At 46.9% G+C, this 23,969-nt stretch overlaps 1 protein-coding gene across 1 annotated transcript in view; it reads left to right on the top strand.

Annotated features, from left to right (window-relative positions):
- The first annotated feature begins 593 nt into the window (after positions 1-593).
- The window catches only part of Abcc12 (ATP binding cassette subfamily C member 12), a 63,277-nt gene continuing 39,901 nt past the window's right edge, over positions 594-23,969 (top strand). The window contains exons 1-10 of the mRNA XM_051195051.1: positions 594-701; positions 1,660-1,828; positions 5,361-5,516; positions 8,464-8,611; positions 8,897-9,133; positions 10,866-11,039; positions 11,477-11,624; positions 16,087-16,235; positions 18,582-18,689; positions 20,524-20,802. Coding sequence (XP_051051008.1) covers positions 1,710-1,828; positions 5,361-5,516; positions 8,464-8,611; positions 8,897-9,133; positions 10,866-11,039; positions 11,477-11,624; positions 16,087-16,235; positions 18,582-18,689; positions 20,524-20,802 — 1,518 coding nt within the window. The 5' untranslated portion in view covers positions 594-701; positions 1,660-1,709. The remainder of the gene's footprint in view (positions 702-1,659; positions 1,829-5,360; positions 5,517-8,463; positions 8,612-8,896; positions 9,134-10,865; positions 11,040-11,476; positions 11,625-16,086; positions 16,236-18,581; positions 18,690-20,523; positions 20,803-23,969) is intronic.

Here is a 23,969-nt window from a genome sequence, read left to right as displayed (position 1 = left end):
AGACTTCTCAGATACTAGCCATTATTAATCCCAGCAGACACATATGCACCAAATAGGTAGTGTGTACAGCGACGGGGCTAAGCGTTAAAGTGCGGCTGCTAGTGAGAGACCCACCGTCATTTGGGTAACAAGGAAAATTTCTCAGCAAAAGAAAGGTGTGCTCTGAGAACTGGACAGTGAAGGAGGGGCCAAATTGCTTTAGGTGTGTGCGCAAAGACCCAGGAGCAGCAGGAAGGGACTGGTACTTTGTTCAGGAGGCACTAATACATTTAGCCTGGCTGGAGTACAGTGTGAGTAGTGTACTTATGGAGCAGGCAGGGCCCACATTAGCAGAAGGTTTAGCAACTTTAGAAAATTCTATTTCCTGATTGAATTAGGATTCTGGAGCCCTGTCTGTGGTATCCTGGTCATTAATATTCATTAACCGAATGAAGAGATTTTGAGCAGATCTACCGCACATAAAACATGTGCCTCTCCCATCCGATTTCACGTCTCAGTGTCTACTGAGATTTTTCCCGTTTCAATAAAGCTTTTGTTTTCATATTTTGTTGTGTGTGGGGGGGGGGAAGGCATATTGTTCCTGAGGCATGCCTCTTGTAATACAGGACACGTAAGGAATTTTTCAAGGTTACCCGAGGAAGAGGAGCAAGCTTCGGTTTCTCCAAGTCTGGACTGCCAGGGACAAGACTATCATTTTCAGAGTAAGGAAGTCCTTCCCTTTTCCTAGCCTGTTTCCTCTTCATGACAGTGAGGGATTTGTAAAGGAGTCCACCTGAGGGCCGCTTCCATTCCATGGTTTACCAGTCACGAGAATTGATTTTGTCACTCTTTCTAACCAGGAGAACTTCCAGGGGGAACACACAGGAAATTGAGCCCTGTGTCTATGTAACAATATGGATCTGGCCTCTACTTAAGAGGGACAGAAATCATTTCAATACAGCATTAGCAATAAAGGGACATTTATTCCCTGTACTTGGGGATAGGGCTGTTGTGGGAACTCAGGGCAAGCACAGAGGTAGGCCTCAGAAAAGGACAGGACCTTAAAATAAGAGCCTGCTGTGGGAACTCCAGATATGGGGGAGTTGATCTGTAGGCCAGGCAGACAGAATGATTTCTCTCCACCTGGGTTATGGGGTTTTACTGGGGGCATTGGCCACAGAACTAAAGGAGGCACTGACTTGTCAAGATGTGGCTGGTCCTGAAGAGTGGCTTTGTTGGAGTTCTTTTTGCCCACTGGGTATCCAGTTGGAGGGGACATAGATGCATAAGCTCCTGGAAGGATCCCAACAGACAAAGGTGTACATGTATGGTAGAGTTCATCCACACTGAGAAAGCAGAACCATTTTTCCTGAGGCTGCCTTGCTGGGCTGAGAAGCAGCCTTGCCCATGGGTTGACCCTCACTGAAATCTCACAGGAGGACCTGTGGCTCCCAGCCAACTCAAGATTGGAACAGAATGGGGCTACGATAAGCTTACTAAACATGTAGGTTCAGGGGTGTTGGTGGTATCTGGCCACAGTCCTTCCTAGATATTGAGACTGATGGGTAAAACCATGTTGGGGGGCTCAAAGCAAGCAAAGAGGTCTGGGTGAAGCAGTGGCTTTGACTCTACTCCCTATGTCCTCATTTCTCAGTGAGCCTTCTCCATCTTTGTCTGCAGAGTGAAACTGTCCCAAGGCCAAGAGTCTAGGGCTCCTGAACACCATCAGGATGGTGGGTGAAGGCCCCTACCTCATCTCAGACCTGGATCGGCGAGGCCAGCGGAGATCATTTTCCGAGAGATATGATCCCAGCCTGAAAACCATGATCCCAGTGCGACCCTGTGCAAGGTGAGCCAGGAGGAGGACCAAGGTGGGTGGGGCCTCTAGGGATTGCAGCCTCTGCCTTCTATGTGCCCCTCCATATGTCTGTCCTTTAATTCATCCAGCCAGCCACACATCCACTTACTCGTGGGCTGCTAACTTCTTCCTCTTTCTGTGGTCGGAGAGAGGAGGGCAGCTCATGTTATAGCAGCTTTTTCTGTGCTGGGACTGCTGGCTCTTCCTGCCTCAGCCACTCAGGTGCTAGGATTGCAGATGTGAGTCATCAGATCCAGCTTCTTTATTCACTGTAGAGGCTCTGTCACCATCTTTAGCCGAAGGGAAGACAATTGGAAGAGGCTAAATCACCTGCCTGCAGTTCAGCAGGCAGCCTTCACTCTCCCCCCAAATTTATTTATTTACTTAAATGTATTTATACTCATTTTCATTATTATTATTTTATTATTACATCCTGACTGGTTCCCCCTCCTTCCTCTCTTCCCAGTTCCCCTCCGCTGTCCTTCTGCCCCCTCTATCCACTCCTCCATTTCTCTTCAGAAAAGGGCAGGCCTCCCATGGAAATCAACCAAGCATGGCATATCAAGACTAGGCACATCCCCTTGTATTGAGTCTGGACAAGGCAACCCAGTATGAGGAATAGGGTTCCAAAAGCCATCAGAGGAGTCATAAATAGCTCCTGATCCCACTGTCAGGAGTTCCACAAGAAGACCAAATTGTACAACTGAGATACACACACACACACACACACACACACACACACACACACACACACAACACCCAGTCCCATTCAGGCTCCCTGGTTGTCGGTCAGTCTCTGTGAGCCCCTATGAGCTGGTGTTAGTTGATTCTGTGTTTTTTTTTTGTTTGTTTGTTTGTTTGTTTTTTTGTAGTGACCTTGACCTCTCTGGCTCCTTTAATCCTTCCTCTCCCTCTTCCACAGAATTCCCAAAGTTCCACCTAATATTTGGCTGTAGGTCTCTGTATCTATTCCCATCTGTTGCTAGATGAAGCCTCTCTGATGACAGTTGGGCTAGGCATCAACCTATGAGTATAGCAGAATATCATTAGGAATCATTTCATTGACTTTTTTTTTTTTTTTTGCCAGTAATGGTTGGTTTTATGGTTTTATCCTAGATCTCTGGGCCATCCAGCCTCTGGATCCTGGCCCTGCTGGCAGTGTGAGGGGTGGGCTCCCTCTCATGATATGATTCTCAAGCTGAACCAGTCGTTGGTTGGCCACTCCCACAATTTCTGTGCCACCTTTATCCTAGCACATCTTGTAGGCAGGACAAATTGTGGGTTGAAGGTTATGTGACTGGGTTGTCCCAAGAGTAATACAGCAGATGGATTCCTATTTTCCCGAGAAAGTACAATATTGATTTCCAAAGTGGCTGTACAAGTTTACCTTCTCACTAGCAATGGAGGAGTGTTCCCCTTGCTCCACATCCTCTCCAGCATGAGCTGTCACTTATGTTTCTGACCTTAGCCATTCTTACAGGTATAAGAGTGAACCTCGGAGTCATTTTGACTTGCATTTCCCTGATGACTAAGGATGCTGAACATTTCTTCAAGTGCTTCTTGGCCATTTGAGATTCTTCTGTTGAAAATCCTTTGTGATACTTCCAGAAGTTCTTTTATTGTATAGGACTACTTTAGCTATTCTGGGTTTTTTGTTTTTCTACTTGAAGTTGAGTGTTATTCTTGCAAGATTTGTGAAGAATTGTGTTGAAATTGTGATGGTTTTTGGGTTGTTTGCATTGCCTCTGGGGTTCTGGAGTTATGGGAACCTTTGGGGTCCTGGATAGTGGTGTGGCCTCTGGGGTTCTGAGAACCTGGGGTTCCTGGGTTTTCTAGTACCCATGTAGCCTCTGGTAGGGTGGGAAACTTCTGCTGGAGTTGTGGACTGGGATGGAGCCTAGGGAAGGGGGTGCTGCTGGAAACTAGGTTTCCTGGTACTGGTGTGGCCTCAGGTAGAGTGGAAGTCTTCTGCTGGAGTTGTGGGCTAGGATATTACAGATTTTTTTAAAAAAATTATTTATTTAATATAATTTCTTTATTGATTTCTTGGGAATTTTCCATCATGAACCCTAATTCTGCTCACCCCCTGTTCCCCCATATCTTCTCTTCACCCCTGAAGAACCCCTCCCCCCGAAAGAAAATAAAAGAAAATAAATCAAAAAACCAAAACAAACAAACCAAAACAAGAATAAACCAAAACAAAAAACAAAACCAACCAAACCAAAACCAAAAAATCCTCTCTGTTTCTAATTCTTTTCTGCCTCTCCAACACCTGTTCATTCATCCTGGTGGCATTGGGAGCAGTGTGTCACACAGTATACTCATCCGTTCAACCAGCTTTATTTAGCAAATGTTCATTGCAATGAGTCACTGGTTTAGTTCAAGTTCTCTGGTTTCTGGTACACCGTCGTCACTGGATCCTCACTGGAACTCCTCTCATGTGTGTTTCTGAGGGTTGACCAACAGTTGACTGGGACAATAGAGACACTTGGGCATGTGGTCACAAAACCTCCAGGGGACTTCTAAGACTCATACTCATGCCAGCACATCACCTTTGCTGTGTTCTGTCCACCAAAGTGAGGTGCAGGACATCTCAGATTCAGAGTGAGGGAAATAGACTCCACCTTTTGCTGACATGAGCTGCAAGACCACACTAAGGGCCTGGAACACAGAGCCAGAGAGTGGGTCATTTTAAACTCTATGATAAGGATAGTGTCTCAGGCAGCCTGACTTCCAAGCACATATGCTCAATAGTTCAGTATGTTATTTCATATATCGTTAACCACAACACTGTCTTTTCCGAGTAACAGAGGTCCAAGTGGCACCTCTTGGACTTATAGCATGTCTCAGATTTTATTTAGTCTTGACAATCTCTTTCTCCCTGCTCTCTCACACTTACTCCATTTTGACCATATTCACCCCATATATTTTCCAATTATTGTGATGTAAGTACCATACCCTGGCTACCAAGATGACATCACTGAACGTGGAGTTGGAGAGACCTACAGTGGCTCCCCACTCCTGGATATTCCCACCACAAAGATGGTAAATGAATGTGTGGAACTTAAGAGGACGCTCACTTCAACAGCATGTTTGTGAAAATTGGAACAGTCAGTCTGGGCCCCATGCAGCATGACCCCCAAATTTATGCAATGTTCTGAAGTTTTTTTTTTACTTACAATCTAATAAATGTATTAAAAATTATAATCAAAAATAGTAAAATAATTAGGTAGTGCTAAGTTTGGGTCTGGTTTCCTTTAATTACAGGGTAATATAGTTAAATGTATGTTACTCAGTTTTGAATATTGGCTGTATTTAACAGCTGACCTGTGTGTTTCCTGAACATTCACCATCTGTTCTCCTGAGCTGTGGTAAGCTAGACCAACAACTCTCCAAAGGGCTGATGAATGCAGGTTCCAGGGTTCACATATGACTGTGATTCCTACTGTGGTTAGAAATTCAAGCCAGGGTATTAGGGCAGTGAGCCCAGCACCCAAGAACATGCGAATACGATTTGCTCTAGGTTGGCACCCAATCCTGTGGATGATGCTGGCCTGCTGTCTTTTGCCACATTTTCCTGGCTCACGCCTGTGATGATTCAAAGTTACAAGCACACGCTGACTGTGGACACCCTGCCCCCGCTATCACCATATGACTCATCAGACATCAATGCCAGGAGGTATCAGGGTCACCAAGGGGGTGGCATTGTAAGCAAGGAGTCTCAAGAGTTCTTTCTCTTGTTTCTGTATTCCCTGTGGAAACTGATACATTTGGGAGCTATTGACCTTTCTCCGTAGCTATTCATTGAGATGTGGGGTGAACTGCCTGCACTTCTTGGCCTGATCTCTGGGGAAATTATTGCTGGATAGAAAGGACATGGGGGGGTGGCTAGTGTGAGGCTAGGGACTGTAAGAGCAGCACTGTGGACAGTCGGGGACTTGCTTTACTCTGTGCTGTTTGGGACCCATCTGGGCCGCTGCATGAAGCCCTAAGCATCACTTCTGGTTTTATTTATTTTTTTTAAAAAATGTCATCCGTGTATGTCTGTATTGCAAACTGGCCATATTAGTCAATTATGACTTATGAATATACCACCGTTCCCAACTAACTGATGCTAGTTGTAGTTTAGTACTGTGTAAGCAGTAAGACGATTCTCCATCATGCTTCTGCTCCCCTATCAGAGGCAGACACCATTAGCATGTTGATGACCCTGTTCAGAGACTTCCTACTCTTTGCAACTGTAACCTGTGCTGCTATTGTTTGCAGAAGATGCCTTATCCGCTTTCCCTCTTACAGGCCACCTGTTAGTGTGTGTGAGTCAGGCTCTTACTTTGTAGTCTTGGCTGCCCTGGGACTCACTATGTAGACCAGGCTGGCCTAGAACTCAAAGAGATTCACTTACCTCTGCCTCCCAAGCAGTAAGATTAAAGGTGCGCACCACCATACTAATTCCAGGCCATGCTTTATATGTTGAGGTTAAAACATAGAACATGGAGCTGGAGAGATGGCTCAGTGGTTAAGAACACTGAAGCCCAGGCTTCAATTCCCAGTACCCACAACTATTTATAACTATATGGGATCCAATGCCCTCTTCAAGTATGCAGCTATATGTGCAAACAAAACATATACACGAAGTAAATAAATCTTTAGGGAAACTGGCTGTACTGTGTGGCTGCCACCTTGTTCTTTTCAGCTGAGAATTATAAAGACTTACTCACCTCTGCACAAACACACCGATCGCATTTGTTCTTTGCCTTTACTGTGCATGAGTCTGCATGTGTGTGTGTGAGCACCATGTGTGTGTGCTTGCTGCCAGAGGAGTCAGAGGAGAGAGTGCCAGATCCCCAGGAAGTGGAGTTACACATCGTTGTGAGCTGCCACTTGGATGCTGAGAATCAAACCCAAGTCCTCTGCAAGAGCCACAAGTGTTCTTAACTGCAACCGTCTCTCCAGTTCCAAACTTCATTCTTTCTGATATTTGCACTGAAGTTGGTTCCTAGAACCTACAATGCCTTGAGCAAGCAAGATCCTCAAAACTGCTGCCTTTCTTTGTCCTGGAGATTGCCCTAACTTGGACCACATGGTCCAAAGTATGACATGTCCTGGAGTTTACACTAAACTGAGTGTCAGTTGTCATCTCAAAGTTGCTTCTAGGGGAAGAATTGCCCAGGCCCCTATCCCTGCCCTGAAGAAATCTGAGCTACTGCTAATTTCTCTACAGTCTTGAAAAGGTTTCCAGGGAGTTCTGAGGGGCTGTACCAGTGTCTGTGTGGTGCTGGATTTTCCTTCCAGCTTTCTAGCCAGTGTTTCCCATTAGAGAATTTTTGTTGTTGTTGTTTTCTGTCCAACATCAACTGCCCCCTTTTTCTCAGGCCAGGAGAGTAAGCACCAGATAAATGTTGTTACTCCAGGACTGTCTTCTAGAATCTGAATTCCAGAGGTCCAGCATCAGCAGCACTTGGATGCCTTCCACGGTTTAATATCTAAAGTGCAGGGAGTTTCATTTGGGTTTGTATCAATGTAGGATTTTCTTTTCCTTCCTTCCTTCCTTCCTTCCTTCCTTCTTTCCTTTCTTCCTTTTCTTCTTTCTTCCTTTCTTTTTTCCTTCCTTCCTCCCTCTCCCTCTCTTTCTTTCTTTCTTTTTTTTTTTTTTGCCTGTGTGTAAATATGTAGCTTCACACATGCTAGGCAAGAGTTTAAAGTTGCATTATTGGCCCTCAGCCCCAACCTTATGATACTATCTCTCTTCCTCTCCCCTCTCCATTCTCACAGTTGCTGAGACTGGGAAACTGGGCTCCACTCTTGGTCTCCATTGTCCTTTCCTCCCAAATCTAATCCACCAAGTCTTGTTGCCATCCCCTAGCTGCCCGACTTTGAACCCTTCTTAACTTTCCAGCACTCTGGCCTGATGCCCCTCATGTCCCGTGTGACCTTTTACTTTTGCAGTGAGTACCCACAATTAATCACACTGCCAGCCACTAAGTAATCTTTCAGATATGCAAATTGTTTCATCACATTGGCCTAAAGCCCTGCAGTTTTCCTTGCACTTAGAGCCTGGCATAACCTAAGTGTCCTCCTGAGGCCCTTGAAGTCCCCTGAGAGTCTGCTCAGCCTTGCTTCCTAGCATCCTTAGCTTCATGTGCCATAGACCTGTTGTACGGGACTCCTTTCAAATCTTGGAAATGGACGAGCTTTTTTGTTTCCTTGAGATGAGGTCTGAATTAAAACTTTGAATTCTCCTGCCTCTAGAGTACTTGGACTATAGGCACATGCCACTATACTTTGCTGAAATAACAGACACTTTTGCCCACAAGGAGGCCTTTTAACCCTCTATTGCTCCCATCTTCTTATGGTTACATTAACGCTGTTGTAGCCAGAAGCTGAGGAAGGGAAGACTTGGGTGGTGCCTAGTGCAGAAATTGTCAGCAACTCTGTCTGGGGGTCACCTCCTTCCCCTCCACCCACTACGTACAGAAGAAGAACGAATGAATGCTGCTAGCCCAAAGGCACCAGTTACTGGGAAGGGCAGTGCCATCCACCTTTGCGAGAGTTTCTCCACCAAAGCACTTCCAGATGATAGGTACCTGGACTTCTGTCCTTTCCCCCTTCCCTTTCGTTCACTGCAGATTTCAAATCCTTTGGGATGAAGAAATAGAAAGGGTAGGGCCTGAGCAGGCATCTCTGGGCCGTGTGGTCTGGAAATTCCAGAGGACCCGTGTGCTGATGGATGTTGTAGCCAATATCCTGTGCATCATCATGGCAGCCTTAGGACCGGTGAGTGGGGCTGGCTCTTCCGAATTGTCTCCCAGGTCCCCAGCTGGGCAAAACATGTCCTTAGTCACTTTCTCTAGGACCTAATGGCTTCAATGCATTGTCTTTACCTCTGTGTCCCTTGGGGGTGGATTTTCATAAAGCCAGTCCTTGTCAGGTGCAGCCACCACCGCTGGAAAGTAGTGAAAAAGTCTGCCTGTAAACCCAGCTTGCTGTCCTTAGAGGCCACCTGTGTGGAGGGAGCCTCATCCAGCCACCCTCCCTTCTTGCCACCGTGCTATTTTACAGACAGTTCTCATTCACCAAATCCTTCAGCATATTACCAGCATTTCCTCTGGACACATCGGGATTGGCATCTGCCTGTGTCTGGCCCTTTTCGCCACCGAGTTTACCAAAGTCCTCTTTTGGGCGCTTGCCTGGGCCATAAATTACCGCACAGCAATCCGACTGAAGGTGGCCCTCTCCACACTGGTTTTCGAAAACCTGCTGTCCTTTAAGACACTGACTCACATCTCTGCAGGTGAGGTAAGCAGAGCTGGAAGGAGTGTACTCCTGAAGACTGGTCCTGTTCTGTGAGTGTGTGGGCTGTGCTTCCCGGATGGAGTACCCGCATCCTATCCTGTCCACCACATCCCCCCCACCCCACCCCCCACGCCCTGCCAAGTGAGGTAGTGGAAGCGCAAGAGAAGTCAGACAGAGAGGGCTCACACCTGAGCTGCAGAACTTGAAAAGCTGGCACAGAGGTCGAGGGTGACACCATTCAGCTCCTTTGATTACAGTGGGGACAATAAAACAGTCAGTATAGGGCACACTATTGGTATTTGGTAAAACTGATGGGCAAGCTAAGATTAGTGCATGCCTGTAATCCTAGTCCTCAGGAGATGGAGGAAGAAGCAATGGAAAATGGGCAATGTAGAGAGGACTTACTCCCTTCTGATAAAAAAATATTCCAGTTGTCTAAGATCTTTGGTGCTGAAGGTATAGAACAGTGTGCACTGTCCTTAAGAGTTAACATTTTCTTAATCTTTAGTAATAAAATCCTTGCTGCTTATTCAAGAAACACCCCCCCAAGTCAAGGAAACCCTGCTTGATGGTGAAAGGACTTGCTCCTTCAGCATTTTCAAATCATCTTATGTCAATTATGAGTAGATCCTGCATGGAATGAAACAAGGGCTGAAGGCGGGGCTCAATTAGCAGAGTTCTTCCCTACAGAGAGAGCCCTGGGCTGGAGGCAGAGCTCAGTTAGCAGAGTGCTTGCCTATAGAGAGAGCCTTGGATTTAGTCACCAGCACCAACCACATAGACCAGGTATGTTGATTCCTGCCTGAAATTCCAGCACTTAGAAGGTAGAGGCTGGAGGATCAGAAATTCAAGGTCATCCTTAGCTATGCTGCAAACCTGAGGTCAGCCTAGTATATACAAGACTCCATATTCTTAATAAAGAAAAAAGAAAAAATCAAATAAAAGGACTGTATCCCACTTTATCTAAAAGGAATTTGGAAGAAAGCAGTTCAGGGCTTGGGGGAGGATGGCTTTGAGAGCCTTCCTTTCCTTCATCATTTTCTTATCACATGTCTGTCCTAATGACTCAGGATGATTGTAAAAGATCCAACCACCAACCTTTTCAGAAAGTCAGTAGGAGGGAGAGAAAGACACAAATAATGTGTCCTTCTGGGGCTGAGCTTGGTTTTCTTTAAAAAAAAATTCCCCAGATCTGGCTCTATACTTCGGCTTACCCATCACTTTCAACCCCACAGTCACATGGCCACACACTTTGCACAACGGAGGCAGAAAAGTCTCTTCCCCCTTCTTCTCTTCTTCCCCTTCTTCCCCCCACCTCTCCCTTCATCTCTCCCCCTTTCCTTCTTTGGTGGTTTGGAGGCACAGTCACACTGTGGAGCCCACGCAGGCCCAGACTCAAGATCCTCCTGCTGCAGCCTCTCAGGTGCTGGGATCACATGCTTGGCCACCGTGCCCACAGAGGAGTCATCTTTTAGTTGGGCATGCTGCTGCCCTGAGTAAAGCAGAACTGTGCCTCTAAAGACATAAAAAGGACCTCAGCATGCTACCAAACCTGACCACATCTTTTTGCAGCCCTCTTCTTTGGGATCTTCAGTTCTAAGAAACTAGCCCTCCAAAGTCATGCCAGAGTGAGACCACACAACTCATCTCATTGGTCCGTTGGTGTGTCCCACTTCTCGATAATCAGAAAGCTTCCAGAAGGGTCCCAGCCTGAACCCGTGTGTTTTCTTTCTAGGTTCTCAATATACTATCAAGTGATAGTTATTCCTTGTTTGAGGCTGCCTTGTTTTGTCCGTTGCCAGCCACCATCCCCATCCTCATGGTCGTTTGTGCGGTGTATGCCTTTTTCATTTTGGGGTCCACAGCTCTTGTCGGGATATGCATATATATCATATTCATCCCCATCCAGGTAAGTCAGGGATGTACAATGCAAAATGCTTGACATTTGTGATCAGCATGCACAGTTTTGCTGAAGTGAGTGGAGGGCTTCATTTCTGCAGTATACACCCAAAGCCTGTACCTCCATGAACAGTGGTGTCCTGTCTTGAGTCATTCACTAAGAACTTGAATTTAAGTACCCTGGGGGAGGAAGGCTACTTGTGCAGTTTGCCAAAGTTCATATTGTCCTGACTTCCATCCTGGCACTTCATTCTATCACCTGACAGATTCCCAGTGTTTTCCTCCTGTTCAAGTCAGCTGTTACAGTGTAGAGGAAGGACTGTACTGACCCTCCCAGCCAAGTCCCCTTAGAACGTTGTTTGGCACTATCTCCTGATGCCTGAATTTTTAGGCCAACTGCAATTCAGCAATTCTCCCTGAACATAGCTGCTTGTACCTCGATTTCAGATGTTTATGGCCAGACTCAATTCAGCTTTCCGAAGATCAGCAATTTCAGTGACAGACAAGAGGGTTCAGACAATGAATGAGTTTCTGACCTGCATCAAGCTGATTAAAATGTATGCCTGGGAGAAATCATTTATAAACACCATTCATGGTAAGACGAGCAGCTGCTTTGCAAGGTAGAATGTGCTTTTTCAAGGGCTTCCTAAAGTTCTGCAGGGCCAGGCATTGCTGCAGGGGTAGGGCAGGGCGCTGAGGGGACCTCCTAAGATACTCTTGTAGGTCAGAGCTTTTCTAAGGATTGTAGCCATTTTTTAATAGACCTAGGCATCTGTTCTAATGAACCCAAGGGTGAGTAGCATATGGTTTCGTGTTTTCTGGGGCACAGAGAAAATCTAGTGCTGGCCAGTTACCCTCTACAAAAATAATTCACAAACATATTGGAGCAGTAAAGGAGCTGTGTCAGGCTATTTCCTTGAGTTAGAATATGTTTACACACACACACACACACACACACACACACACACACACACACACAAAACACTCATACATACCACACACACATCACACAGCCACACACACCACACACATACATACCACACACACATCACACAGCCTCCCCGCCCGCCCCCCCACCTATCTCTCCTTGCTCTTAGTGGTTTTATTGTACTTAAATGGCCCACTGACACAATGGGCCATTAGCAGATATGAGGATGCATTTGTAATATTTTTTGTTTGTTTGTTTGCTTTTTGTTTGTTTGTTTTTCAGGTGATATTGATTCTATTTCAGTCAAATCTAAATATAACTTTTTTCCCCCTTACCAACACTGTTGTTTTATTTAGGGAAGGGCTTGGGAAAATCTATGCCCTTCTGCCCCCTTCCTCCCATCACTCAGTCCTGCCCGGAGTCAGGCACTAGAACTCCCTGGAAAGGCTCACGAGAGGATAAAGGAGTTCTGCAGGGCTTGTGGCCTTTACCTCAAAGCAGCTTCCCTTCCTGGACTCCAAAGACCTGGGGATCCCAAGAACTCTTCTAATGGAAGCAAAGTTCTTCTGGTCCTCAGATGGAAGGCTGAGAGGGGGCACCCAGGTTTTCCCCTTCCCTGAAGACCCAGGAGGTCTATGGAAGAGACAGGCTCCACTCAGGTGGGGATGGGGTGGCCCCTCAGGAATTAGGAGAGAAATACTAAGTTCAGGGGATAGAGGGTCTCTAGAGTGAAGTCCAGGATGTTCCCTCACACAGGGCAGGGGTTGTCCAGGACTGCCACTAATGCTGCCACACCTCCATCTGCATGTTCAATGGCTTTGGTTTGAAGCAGATACCCCACAGGCTTGTTCATCACAAGTGTCTTTCCCTATCTGACATAGACTCCAAAAATACTCAATTCCGAGATGCACTGGACCACTCAAGAAGGGCTGCCCGTCTGTAGCAGGCAACTCCCCAAAAGCTCAGCTTCGGCCTTCTCCGTGAGGATGTAGGAGGCCTTCTCCTCGCTGTCCTTCAGCACCTGCAGAGCTTGTACCACTAAATGAAAACCTTAAGTGCAGGGGCAGCTACAGAACTGCTGATGTGGCTTCAGGGGGCGGTCACTCCAGGACCAGAGTCACTGCTACGGTCAGCTCTCAGGGTCTGCCCTCATACTTAGGCACCAGCGTAAACTTGGGGTGAAGCTGTGCTTGTGTTTCAGGGACTGGAGCACCTGCTTCGGCCCTGTGGTGCAGGCCTATACTTCCAGGTCTCAGGAAGAGAGTTGCAAGGGCGGTGGCAGCTTGGGCTCAAACAACAAACAAACAAACAAAAAACCCCCAACAGCAACAACAACAATCCAAAACCAACCAAACAAAACCCCAAAGATAACATCAAACAAATAACAAACAAACAAACCTTGCCCCTAAAACAGGAGAAAACCTGTCACTCACCGATGCCAGGTCCCCTGGCTGGGACATCAGCAGCTCAACAGGCTTTTGAGGATACAGAAACTTTTCCTTCACACTCTGAACTTAATTCAATTTCATTTCATATCATTTAATTCCGATTCCATTGGACTTAATGCCATGCAACCCAATTCAGTGTAGCTCAGGTTAGTTAGGCTCAGTGATTGCAGATCAAATTCCTACTATTTGCAGACCGCAGGAGCTGCCCAAATGGCTAGGAAAAGGACTTCCACTGCAAAGGTTCAAAAACAGCACTGTTTGCTGGCTCCAGACATACCCAGAACCCATCCCATCACCACCCTGGTCCAAGCCTGCCTCACCTCAGAGGCCATGCAGGAGCAGAAGCAGGGGCAGCTCACCTCTCACCCCCCAGCCACCCACTTTGCCCACCTCTCACTTGCCAGCAGCCACCCATCTTGCTCCACAGTAACCTTTCAAAGTAGCAGTCACTGCCTCTCGCCTGCTGGACGTTGCTCAGTAGTTCCTGGTCAAACTTATATCAAACTTAGATGTTTCTAGCAAAATCCAAACTCCTCCGTTGGCTCAGTAGACCTGGAGTCTGGTGTCCTCATTTTGCTGTAACCTTTGGTGACTTTACTAGAGCCATGAGGACCTCTGTTTGCTTCAGGGGCATCATGCCATACTCCTTCAGGCTTCAGGCTCCTTGTCCTGTCGCTTCCTGATAGATGTGCCTTTTGGCTTTGTGTTGACCTTGAGTCTCTTCCCATCGCTGACTTCCACAGGCCACCTGGACCAGTAACTCCGACTGTGTTCACACCATACCAGGATCCCCTTATCATTTAGCTCTGGCTGTTTCTTTCTGATCACCCAACAAAATTTAAAATTACCATACTCAAATTTTATTATCATTGTTGTTTTCCTTTTGCAACAGTGTTTTAGGCTAGCCTGGAACTAGCTTCAAAGCCCGTGGTGGCCTCCAAGCCAAGGCCTTTTCGCCTCAGCCTCCCAAGTGGTGGGAGTATTGCCTATCTTCTTTACTGCAACCCTGCTTACTCTGTATCTCCGGGCCCAGGCCCAGCACCTGAATGGTTGAACATATGATTGACAATTCTGTAAGCTAGCGTAGGGAGAGTAACACAAAGGCCCTGAGAGAAGCTTGGCAGTGAGGGCTTAAGGGGAAGTCCCTTGGTAGGAGCAAAGTTGTGGACATTGTGGGTTCTTGAGGTGAAAGGCATGTGGACAGTAGAGACCCGGATCCAATACTAAAATGGAAACAAGCTGCCCTGCTGAGCAGGTCCTGTTCTGTCCACAGGACACTGTACTAGCTTCCCCTTGCCCTAGTCATTAGAAGAATGTGGGACCTAGTGAGGTAAGAATGACACGTGGCAGCTACAGTGCTTGTGTGAAAGCACTTTTGCACAAGAGGCTAGAATTAGGTTGATTCCTATAAAACCCAAGGGAGCAATGCGGAGTCCTGGGCGCCTTGCAGGCTGAGGAGGAGGAGACATGGGGCAGGGGCCCCGCTTTGCATGTCTCTAGGCTACCATATGTGCTCGTGGCTCTGCAGCATTTACAAAGGTCCTTTTTGACTCCTTCCCTGCATCTAAACTTAGGGAGCTAGCATATAGAAATTCTGCCTCAGAGTCTGGGCAGTTGAAGGTCCAGCCACATGAGGCTCCCTGGGCCCATTTGAGCCTTTCCATTCTGTCATGCTCTGGTCTCACCTGTTCTTACTGCTGTCATGTTTAGTCCTTGTCTGACCCCTGTAGGCATCCGGCTTATGACTCAATATAGGGAGTATTGGGGCTGGGAGGAACCTTGGAAGCCATCAACTTGCAGGAGTGCTGAGAGCCTAGTGCTGCTGGGTTTGTGTCCTGGGGTTTTGATACTTTTCATTTCTCCCTCATTTGGAGGAGAACCAGGCAGGCAGAAATAATTCATACCTTTTCATTGTATTATTAACTATTCTATTGTCACGAAGACAAATCTTAGAAGAGATAATTTAATTGGGAACTTGCTTACAGTTTCAAAGGGTTAGTCCATGATCATCATGGCTGGGAGCATGGCGGTAGGCTGGCAGGTATGGTGCTGGAGCCGTAGCTGAGAGTTTACATGCTGATCTGCAGGCAGCAGGGAGGGAATGGGTAAGACTGGGCCTGGCATGCGTTTATGAAACCTCAAAGCCCGCCCACAGTGACACACCTTCTCCAATAAGGCCGCATCTGCTCTGACAAGGCCACACCTCCTAATCCTTCTCAAACAGTTCTACTAACTGGGGTCCAAGCATTCAAAGATAAAAGCCTATAGGACCTTTCTTCTTTGTGTGTGTGTGTGTGTGTGTGTGTGTGTGTGTACATGACGGGTGCATGTGTATGGAGGCCTGAAGCTGACATTTGATGGTGTCTTCCTTGATTTCTCTTCACCACATCCATTGAGGCATGGTCTCTCACTAAACCTGGAACTTGCTATTCTGGCTAGTCTAGATAACCAGCTTGCTCCAGGGATTTGCTGCTCTGTCTTTTGAATGCTGGGATGTCAGTTAGAGACCCTTCCTGTGTAGATTTTATGTGGGTTCTGGGAAGCCAAATTTTGGTCTTTATATTTGTGTGGCATACATTTTACCTTCTGAGCCTTTTCCCCAGCCTGAGAAGAATATATTTCTTAATGTTAGGATTTGGCATGCAAAATAAGATCACCTCCAATTGCCTTCTCTTTTGCAGATATAAGGAAGAGAGAGAAAAATTTACTGAAAAAGGCTGGATATGTCCAAAGTGGAAACTCAGCCCTGGCTCCCATTGTGTCTACCATAGCCATCGTGTCAACTTTCACTTGCCACATCTTCCTGAAACGCAAGCTCACTGCCCCTGTGGTAAGAGCTATCTCTAGGTCAGGCCACTTTTGCACCCTATCCTTGGCAAGCCCCAGGTGAGAAGCTGCTTTTTAACTTAGTCATGCATGGCATTAGAACACCCAGTTGTCATATACCAAATGATGTCAGGACATTTCACTGAACTGAGTAATTAGGATTTGAGCCCAGGGCTTTGTGCATTATAGGTACCGCTGTTATGCCTCAGTTGACTCTGATCTAGTTTGTATATCAGTGCTTGGGCTAGCAGTACACTTAGGAGAGCCTGTCCATTATTCTTACTCTGTCCTTGCAGAGCAGGGGTGACTGTTAACAGTGGAACACAGTTTAGGGGGAAAACAACCCAGGAAACCCAGTGAGCACTTGGTTGTTTTTCCTCCTGTGGTGTGTGCTACAAACAGGGAATATTAGATGACTCTCTGGTAGGGAGATCTCAAAGCAATCAGGCTGATGTTGGAGTTAGGACTCCTCCAGGCTTGAGAGCTAGATCTAGTCTGTTTAAATCTTGACTCTCCTACTTCCCAGCTATGACTTGTGACAGACCATTGGTCATACCTGGTCTTGGTTTCATTATCATCAAGTAGCCTGGTATTAGTTCCCATCAGTGTAGCTGGGAGGAGGGGTGAGTAGTTTTGCATAAAGTGCAGGGAATCATGGGGTGGGGAGGGGCCTTATGTGCTCTCCATTGCCTGCTCTCACCCAGGCCAGATGGGTATGGACTGAAGCCTCTGTGGGCAAGTGAGATGAATGTAAGGCATTCGTGCTTTTGACAAGGGAACAGCACAGTCAAAGATAAAGAAATGTTGAGCTGGAGAGAAAATGCCTCTTGGATTTAAATGAAGAAAAGCCCAGCTAAGATAGTAAGCCAGGTGTTTGTTTGCATAACAAACAGCTGGAGGAAAGTCAGCAAAAGTTAGGGAGGTGTGTGTGTGTGTGTGTGTGTGTGTGTGTGTGTGTGTGTAGAGGTAAGGATCAAGTATAGCTAAGTTCATGGAGGAAACACAGCACACAAAGCAGGGACTTCAGGCAGAGGTCATGATGAGAAGCAGATGCTTTTGCTGGGCCGTCCTCTGATAATTCCATTAACACACACATTATTTTTGTATGTGAGAGGGGTGGTTTCATTTTCAGGCTCTTCAGACTGTAAGGCTTCTGACCTAGTCATGAACCCAAAGTCAGAATGAGTGGCAATAGTGTCCAAATTGAGTGGAACACTGCTCAATTATTGTGATTGCTTTCGATGGTCCCAAACAATTGTGCCCGCGCGTGTGCGCGGACACACACACACACACACACACACACACACACACACACACACTTCCCACTAGCTCTATTACAACAAACAAAGGAAGTTGAAAACAAATGATGTTAATTTTTCTGACATGACAGTTTAGAAGAAAGCAAGATCCAAAACAGATCTCTGGATTGGGAATCCTTTTTGTTCTCTACCTCTGCTATAGTCATGGCACCCGAGGTTGGCTTCTGGGTCCACCAGGCAGCCTGTACACTATGTCTGTTGAGATGGGTGTCTTTTTGTTCTTCTCTCTGTCTCTCTGTCTCTCTCTGTCTCTGTCTCTCTCTCTCTGTATGTGAAGATGGTACTTCTTGATTTGGTGAGTTAGGACAAGATGTGATGAGAGTATCCATTGTTATCCTCTTAGCAATGTACAATTAGCTCAAACCTGGGGCCTGTCCACAGAGCTTGTTCAGCAGCAGACATCACTTGGGATTTGCTGAAGGAAGATGTGTAATTAATGAAGTAGAAAGAGGCTGTGATGGTTGAAGTCAATCATGAAAAGATGGTGTTTGAGAGATGAAATCATGCACTCTGGGGTACCAGCAGAAAGGAGAAAGCTTCAGTGAGGCTCTCCAGTATCCAGATACTGGACAGGGCTCAGAGGGAAAACCCCTACAGTCTGTGACTTTGGAGAAAGATGCTGTAGCCCCAGAGGGTCAGATGCCACAAACTGACCTTGAGTAGAACATGAGTTTGTAAAATCTGCACAGGGCTCTGAATGAGCAGTCTTGGTCTAAATAAAGACATGGTATGGATGAATATGTATGAAATTGTTCAGTTAGGGGATAGTCTCCCTTCTGAATCAACAGACAAGAATATAACATTTCCCACTGTTTTTGTGAAAATTCCCAAAACAAGATCGATTACAAAGCCACTGCTCCCACATTGCCAACCCATGGTTTCTGAGCCATGAAATGAAAAAGCCTTCCTCTGTGAATCCCAATTGTGCCACTGTTTCTTATGTTAGTAAGTATAACCCCCCATGGATAGAGCAGCTTGGAGCCAAAGTTACTTGCAGTCCTAAACCCTCGATCCTCTCTTTCCTCCTTCAGGCATTTAGTGTGATTGCCATGTTTAATGTAATGAAGTTTTCAATTGCAATCTTGCCTTTCTCGGTCAAAGCAGTGGCCGAAGCCAGTGTCTCTCTAAGGAGAATGAAGGTATAACTAACACTGGGTGAGTAGGGAAGAGAGCTCACTTCTGGGGGGGCTGGGGATGCTTGCAAGGGGGATGCTGTTGAGGTCTATTGGAGGGCTGGGTTAGGCCTGTGGTTGCGTGACCATGAAGCAGGAATGAATAGTTAGTGCGCAGAGGGGAGAATGAACGGGGAAGGTTTTGAAGGAGGTCTGACCTGGAGGGAAAATAAGATAGTCTATTCACAGCGGGAGCATTCCTAACCTCCATGTCTCATCCAAGGCATGATGCTCTAGCAGTGAGAATGGCCTTGGCACTGAGTCAGGCCCTGGCTTGTCCTGTGATGAGTGTGGTGTCATGCACCACCTCAGGGTCATCATCTAGTCACTGTTTACCCACCAAAGACGATCTGAAGCATGTAAGAAGTAAAAAGAGAAAAGAGAGAGGTAGTCTTTATCCTTTGGTGCTCTTGTTCTGGCACAGGACCAAGTGCTCCAGGAAGATGTGTACCTGGGCAAATGTAAGTGGGATGCAAGAATGGCATTTGATGGGTTTGAGGCAAAGACAGAAAAAGGAGGCCATTCTTGCCTACAGAAAGGCAGTTCAGTTGTCTGTGAAATCTGGAGTCAGCTCAAGCATCCTGGGTTCTTGGACCCAATTTTTGCTTCCAAATAGTCCAGAGCCCTGTAGAGACCAGTTACTATCCTCTCAATGAGGAGAGGCACTCTTGTAAGACTGGGCTGGCAGACACACTGTTGGCCACTTACAGGTACAAGAATCAACAGTGCTTCATTCACTCTGTATATCACCTTGCTCTACACAAGGAAAGGTATAGATTCAAGGAAGAGTGTTATTTCTTGAATCCTTAGCCTCCACACTCTCCCGTCACCTTCATTAAGGTCTCAGTCATATGTCATCTGAACTCACAGTGATTTATAGACCAGCTCCCCATTTCCAAAGCTGCCTTCAAATCATTACTACACTCAGTTCTCAAAGAGCTGTTAAATTACTGGCATGCCAGCCAGCACTCACCTGCTGGGATCTGTGAACTCCTGTCTCTTCCCGGATAGCACTTGAGCCCTTAGCATTGGCTCCTCAGCTTCACCACCTTTGCTTTGCATCCTGTTTCCGCCTTGAGCTCTGTGATTCAGCAATCCCAGATGGCTTCTTTCATGCCTTGCCCACCTACCGGAACCCACTCCCCCCCAACCTACCAGAACACGCTTTGCTTGCTGTCTTGTCTGCCGTGTGGCAGTGTCCCATGTTTCCTGCTCTCTCCTCTCCCTCTTCTTCATCTGTGTGGCACCTGCACACTCAGCTCAGGCACCAGACACATGGACCTCCAGGAAGGGGAATCATGTGTCCCTCCTCTGGCCATTACAGGGTTGTGTCCTTGTCACACTGCACTGCATTGTTCTGCTCATGACCCCTTCTCCTCACAAATAATTTTTTCAAAGTGTGCATTTCTGCTCTGTACCATTTAGTAACATGCAAGTGTTTTGTTGAGCTGAGTGTGGAAGAGACCGAACAAGTGGACCTTGGTTTCATATGTACCAGTGTCATACAGAGAAACCCTTCCCCCCATGGCTGCAGATGAGGAGGAAGTGTAGCTGGCTCAGCATTCTCCAATATGGGTGACCCACATAGGCCTCAGGGTTAAAAGACACCTGTCCCAGATAGTTTGAGTCAGTGGACTATTTCTGCTTCAGCATTCCTGAGGGAATAACTTCTGGCCAGTCCTATATATCCTGGGTAGAAATGCCACGATTATAATTTAGGGTGATTAGAAGATAGATGTATTAGGAGGATTGGTGCAAATGGACGACATCTGCCCATTTACTGTTGTCTCTTTAATCTTAGAAAATTCTCGTAGCTAAAAGTCCCCCATCCTACGTCACCCAACCAGAAGACCCAGACACTATCTTGCTTTTAGCAAATGCCACCCTGACATGGGAACAAGAAGTCAACAGGAGAAGAGACCCACCGAAGGCACAGGATCAGAAAAGGCGTATTTTCAAGAAACAGAGGCCAGAGCTATACAGTGAGCAAAGTCCATCAGCACAGGGAGTTGCTAGCCCGGAGTGGCAAAGTGGCAGCCCCAAATCAGTTCTACACAACATCAGCTTTGTGGTGCGAAAGGTGGGTGTGTCAGTCAGCTTTGCATTGCAGTAATGAAATACCTTTGGGAGTCTGGGGAATGGCCAGACAAACCTAAGAACTCAAGTTGACACACCCAGTACTCACATAAAAAGCCACACAGTACAGCCATGGATGCCTGTAACGCCAGCACTGGGGAGTCAGGGACGTGGGGTTTGTTGGGACTTGCTGGTAGCTACAGCCAAACCAGGTTCAGTGGGATACTCCATATCAAAAAGTAAGGTGAAAGGTGGCTTATACTGGGGGGGGGGTAGGGTGAGAGGGAGGGAGGGGGAGAGGAGGGGGAAGTGCAGGGGAGGGAAGAGAGAGAGAGAGGGAGAGAGAAAGGGGGGGAGAGAATGAATTTTGACTCAGTTTTGGCAGTTACAGTTCAAGATCAGACTGTGGGCTTCTAGTGAAGGCAGTTCAACCACTACTCCATTTTATGACAGAAAACCGAGGCACAAGACAGCTAAACAAGAAGGACCTGCCGGGAAGCGTGGGGGCAGGGGAAGACTGTACATCCAACTCAATCTGTATTCTTGGTTTGTTTGTTTGTTAGCTTTAAGATAGGTTCAGGACCTTCTTCCTGCCGCAGCCTGTGGTCTGTACTCTGCTTCCCCTCCCCCTCCCCCAGTCTGTACTCTAACCCACAACAAAATTTTGCTTTTGTACAAAACATGGTACCATGCTTTTTGTTTGTTTGTTTGTTTATCTAGTTTAAACCAGGTGACACTGAGCTCACCAAGCCAGCCAGGCACCATGGTCCTTCCTTCCCTCAAGAGTGAGAACTGTAGAACCTTGGATGAAGCTGTGGATTTGGGGATCACTTGGCCTCCTCTTGCTCCTTCTGTCTGGATCTTGCCGCACTGGGAACCTGGTGATGGCACTCCCCGGAGGAGCTGTTGATTTTGCTGCAGCAGGCTCACCATTAATCTTGTGCCCAGTGATGTAATCTCCCACCTCACTACCACCTTCCCCTATGCAAATACGCAGAAAGGGAAGCTTGATGGCCTCTCTTGCAGCTAACAAAACCATCTGCCACATACTCCCTGCAAGTGGTATCTAATGTTTGGTGGGCCCAGTGCCACTGAGCTCAAGTCTCAGTTATGTTTTGCTTCAGTGGTTTCTTGTAGCTCTGCCCTGACACTGGGGCAGCATCCTAACTTCTTTAGACAGCTCAGAAAACTAGTATCATCTAAGGAAACTGTTTTTTAGTTCTCTAATTGCTTTGCTCCATACTATCTTAGGTATATGGTAATGTCTGGATTTGGGCATATGTAGTTTTCTTCGGGCCACCAGCTTCTAAAAAAAAAATGACATGGAAACTTATTACTAATTATGAAAGCTTGTCTTTAGCTTAGGCTTGTCCTGCTAGTTCTTACATCTTAAGTTGATCCATTTATTTTAATCTATGTTCTGCCGTGCGGCTCATTACCTCATCTCTCCATAACTGCCATGCTGCTTCCTCCACGTCTGGCCTTCTTCTTTCCAGAAGTCTCTCTCTGCCCAGAAGTCCTGCCTATCTCTCCTGACTAGCTATTAGCCATTCATCTTTTTATTACACCAACCACAGCAATACATTTTCAGAGCATCCATCAAAAGGCACAGGTAGCTTTTTTCTAGGCCCCAGCCATATAGCTACTTTACCTTAGGCACATTGCCTCAGCTCCTGAAGAGTCTGTCTCTTTGCCTGGTCACTTTACAAGGTGGTTGTGAGAACAGAGAAACTACATACAAAACGCTTGGCTCATGGTGAGTTTCAGCTGCCATTAGCAACCGATGCCCTCTTTTCCCTTTAACAAGCACGGCTGGCTTAAGTGTTGGCCTTAAAAGTTCTAAATTCAGGCCATCTGAGTTTCTCCAAATTTAGCTCCATGATTCCATTAGACGCTGTCCTCTGGGATGAGATCAGGACTTGCTATTCTGAGTTATGCCCTTAGCCCTGAGCCCACACCTGGTTCAAGATTCTTAATAATGTTTGGTGAATGAGAAATAAATAATGAAACACAGAGAAGATGCAGACCTCGTGAGATTCCTTCTGAAGAAGAGAATGGGCTTAGAAGGCTCTTACCTGGGTCCAAGAAACAGCCAGGACTCATTGGAGGCTTATGGGGAGCCTCTATGAAGCTGGCCCACATCAAGTCTCCATAACTAGCCTCACCATCCTGAAGTGCTACTGTGACTTAGAGAGGGGTCAGCCTCACATACTTGCAGCTTTGACACTGCAGGGTCCATGGGGACAGTGACTGCATCTGTCCTGATCGTGGTTTATTCCCAGCGCCTCCTATGGTGTGTGGCATTCCACAGAGATGAGTCACAGAAGTTATGGATGACAGACAGCAAGCCTCATGCTAGGTGGCACAAGGTGATGAGCATGTCTAATCTAGCTTGGGGTGGGAAAGATGTTACATTTGGCTCCATGCTGAATACATCTCTGTTCTACAGGGTTGCAGCAGGTCTATTTGCAAATATTCTAGAATGTTCCACATACAACCTCTGTTTAAACATAGAAGCAGACAGGCTATCTGCCTCTCTCCCTCTGGGGTTACCCAAGAAGCCTATGTGACCCCTGCCTTACCTCTTTCAGGTCTTATTCAATGTCACTTATGACAAGTGCCTGGGACCTTTCAGTGTACTTGTCCATCTTCCACCCACAGACTTTGACATGTAGTGAAGGGGTCCTGGGGTGCTGGGGTACCATACAAATCTGGGCTCCCTTTCCCAGAGTTGCTGGGGCTTCCCTGTAGCCTGGAGCTTCATTTGCAGGCTAATCTTCAGAGCGTGGTTTCTGGGCGTCACTCTTTCCCCTCCCAGCGCTGCCTGCACCTCCCAAACACGCTGCTTTCACTCAGACTCTCACTCAGCTCATGCTTCTGGGCCAGCAGGAGCGAATGCTCCTTACGCTTTCCACGAGACATATTTGAGAAACTCAGCATTTCAGGTGCTCCCCTTCTGTCCGTCTCCAACTAAAACACAAGCCCTGTGGGGGCCAACAAGGGATTCACCTGTCAGGTTGATCTTCTGGGTGGCTGAGATTTCACTGGGATCGGGAATGTGCCCCCATGATGACCCTGGAGTCAGGGTGACCCTGGTGCTCAGAACAATGCCTGCTGTGTCACAGGTACTTGTTGACAATTTGATGGCTGAGTTGACACACCTACAGCTAC

Source organism: Phodopus roborovskii, unplaced genomic scaffold (assembly GCF_943737965.1).
Source record: "Phodopus roborovskii unplaced genomic scaffold, PHOROB, whole genome shotgun sequence".
Classification (NCBI taxonomy): Eukaryota; Metazoa; Chordata; class Mammalia; order Rodentia; family Cricetidae; genus Phodopus; species Phodopus roborovskii.
The sequence above is the reverse complement of the archived record's forward strand: the minus strand, read 5'-3'. Positions and strand labels throughout refer to the sequence as shown.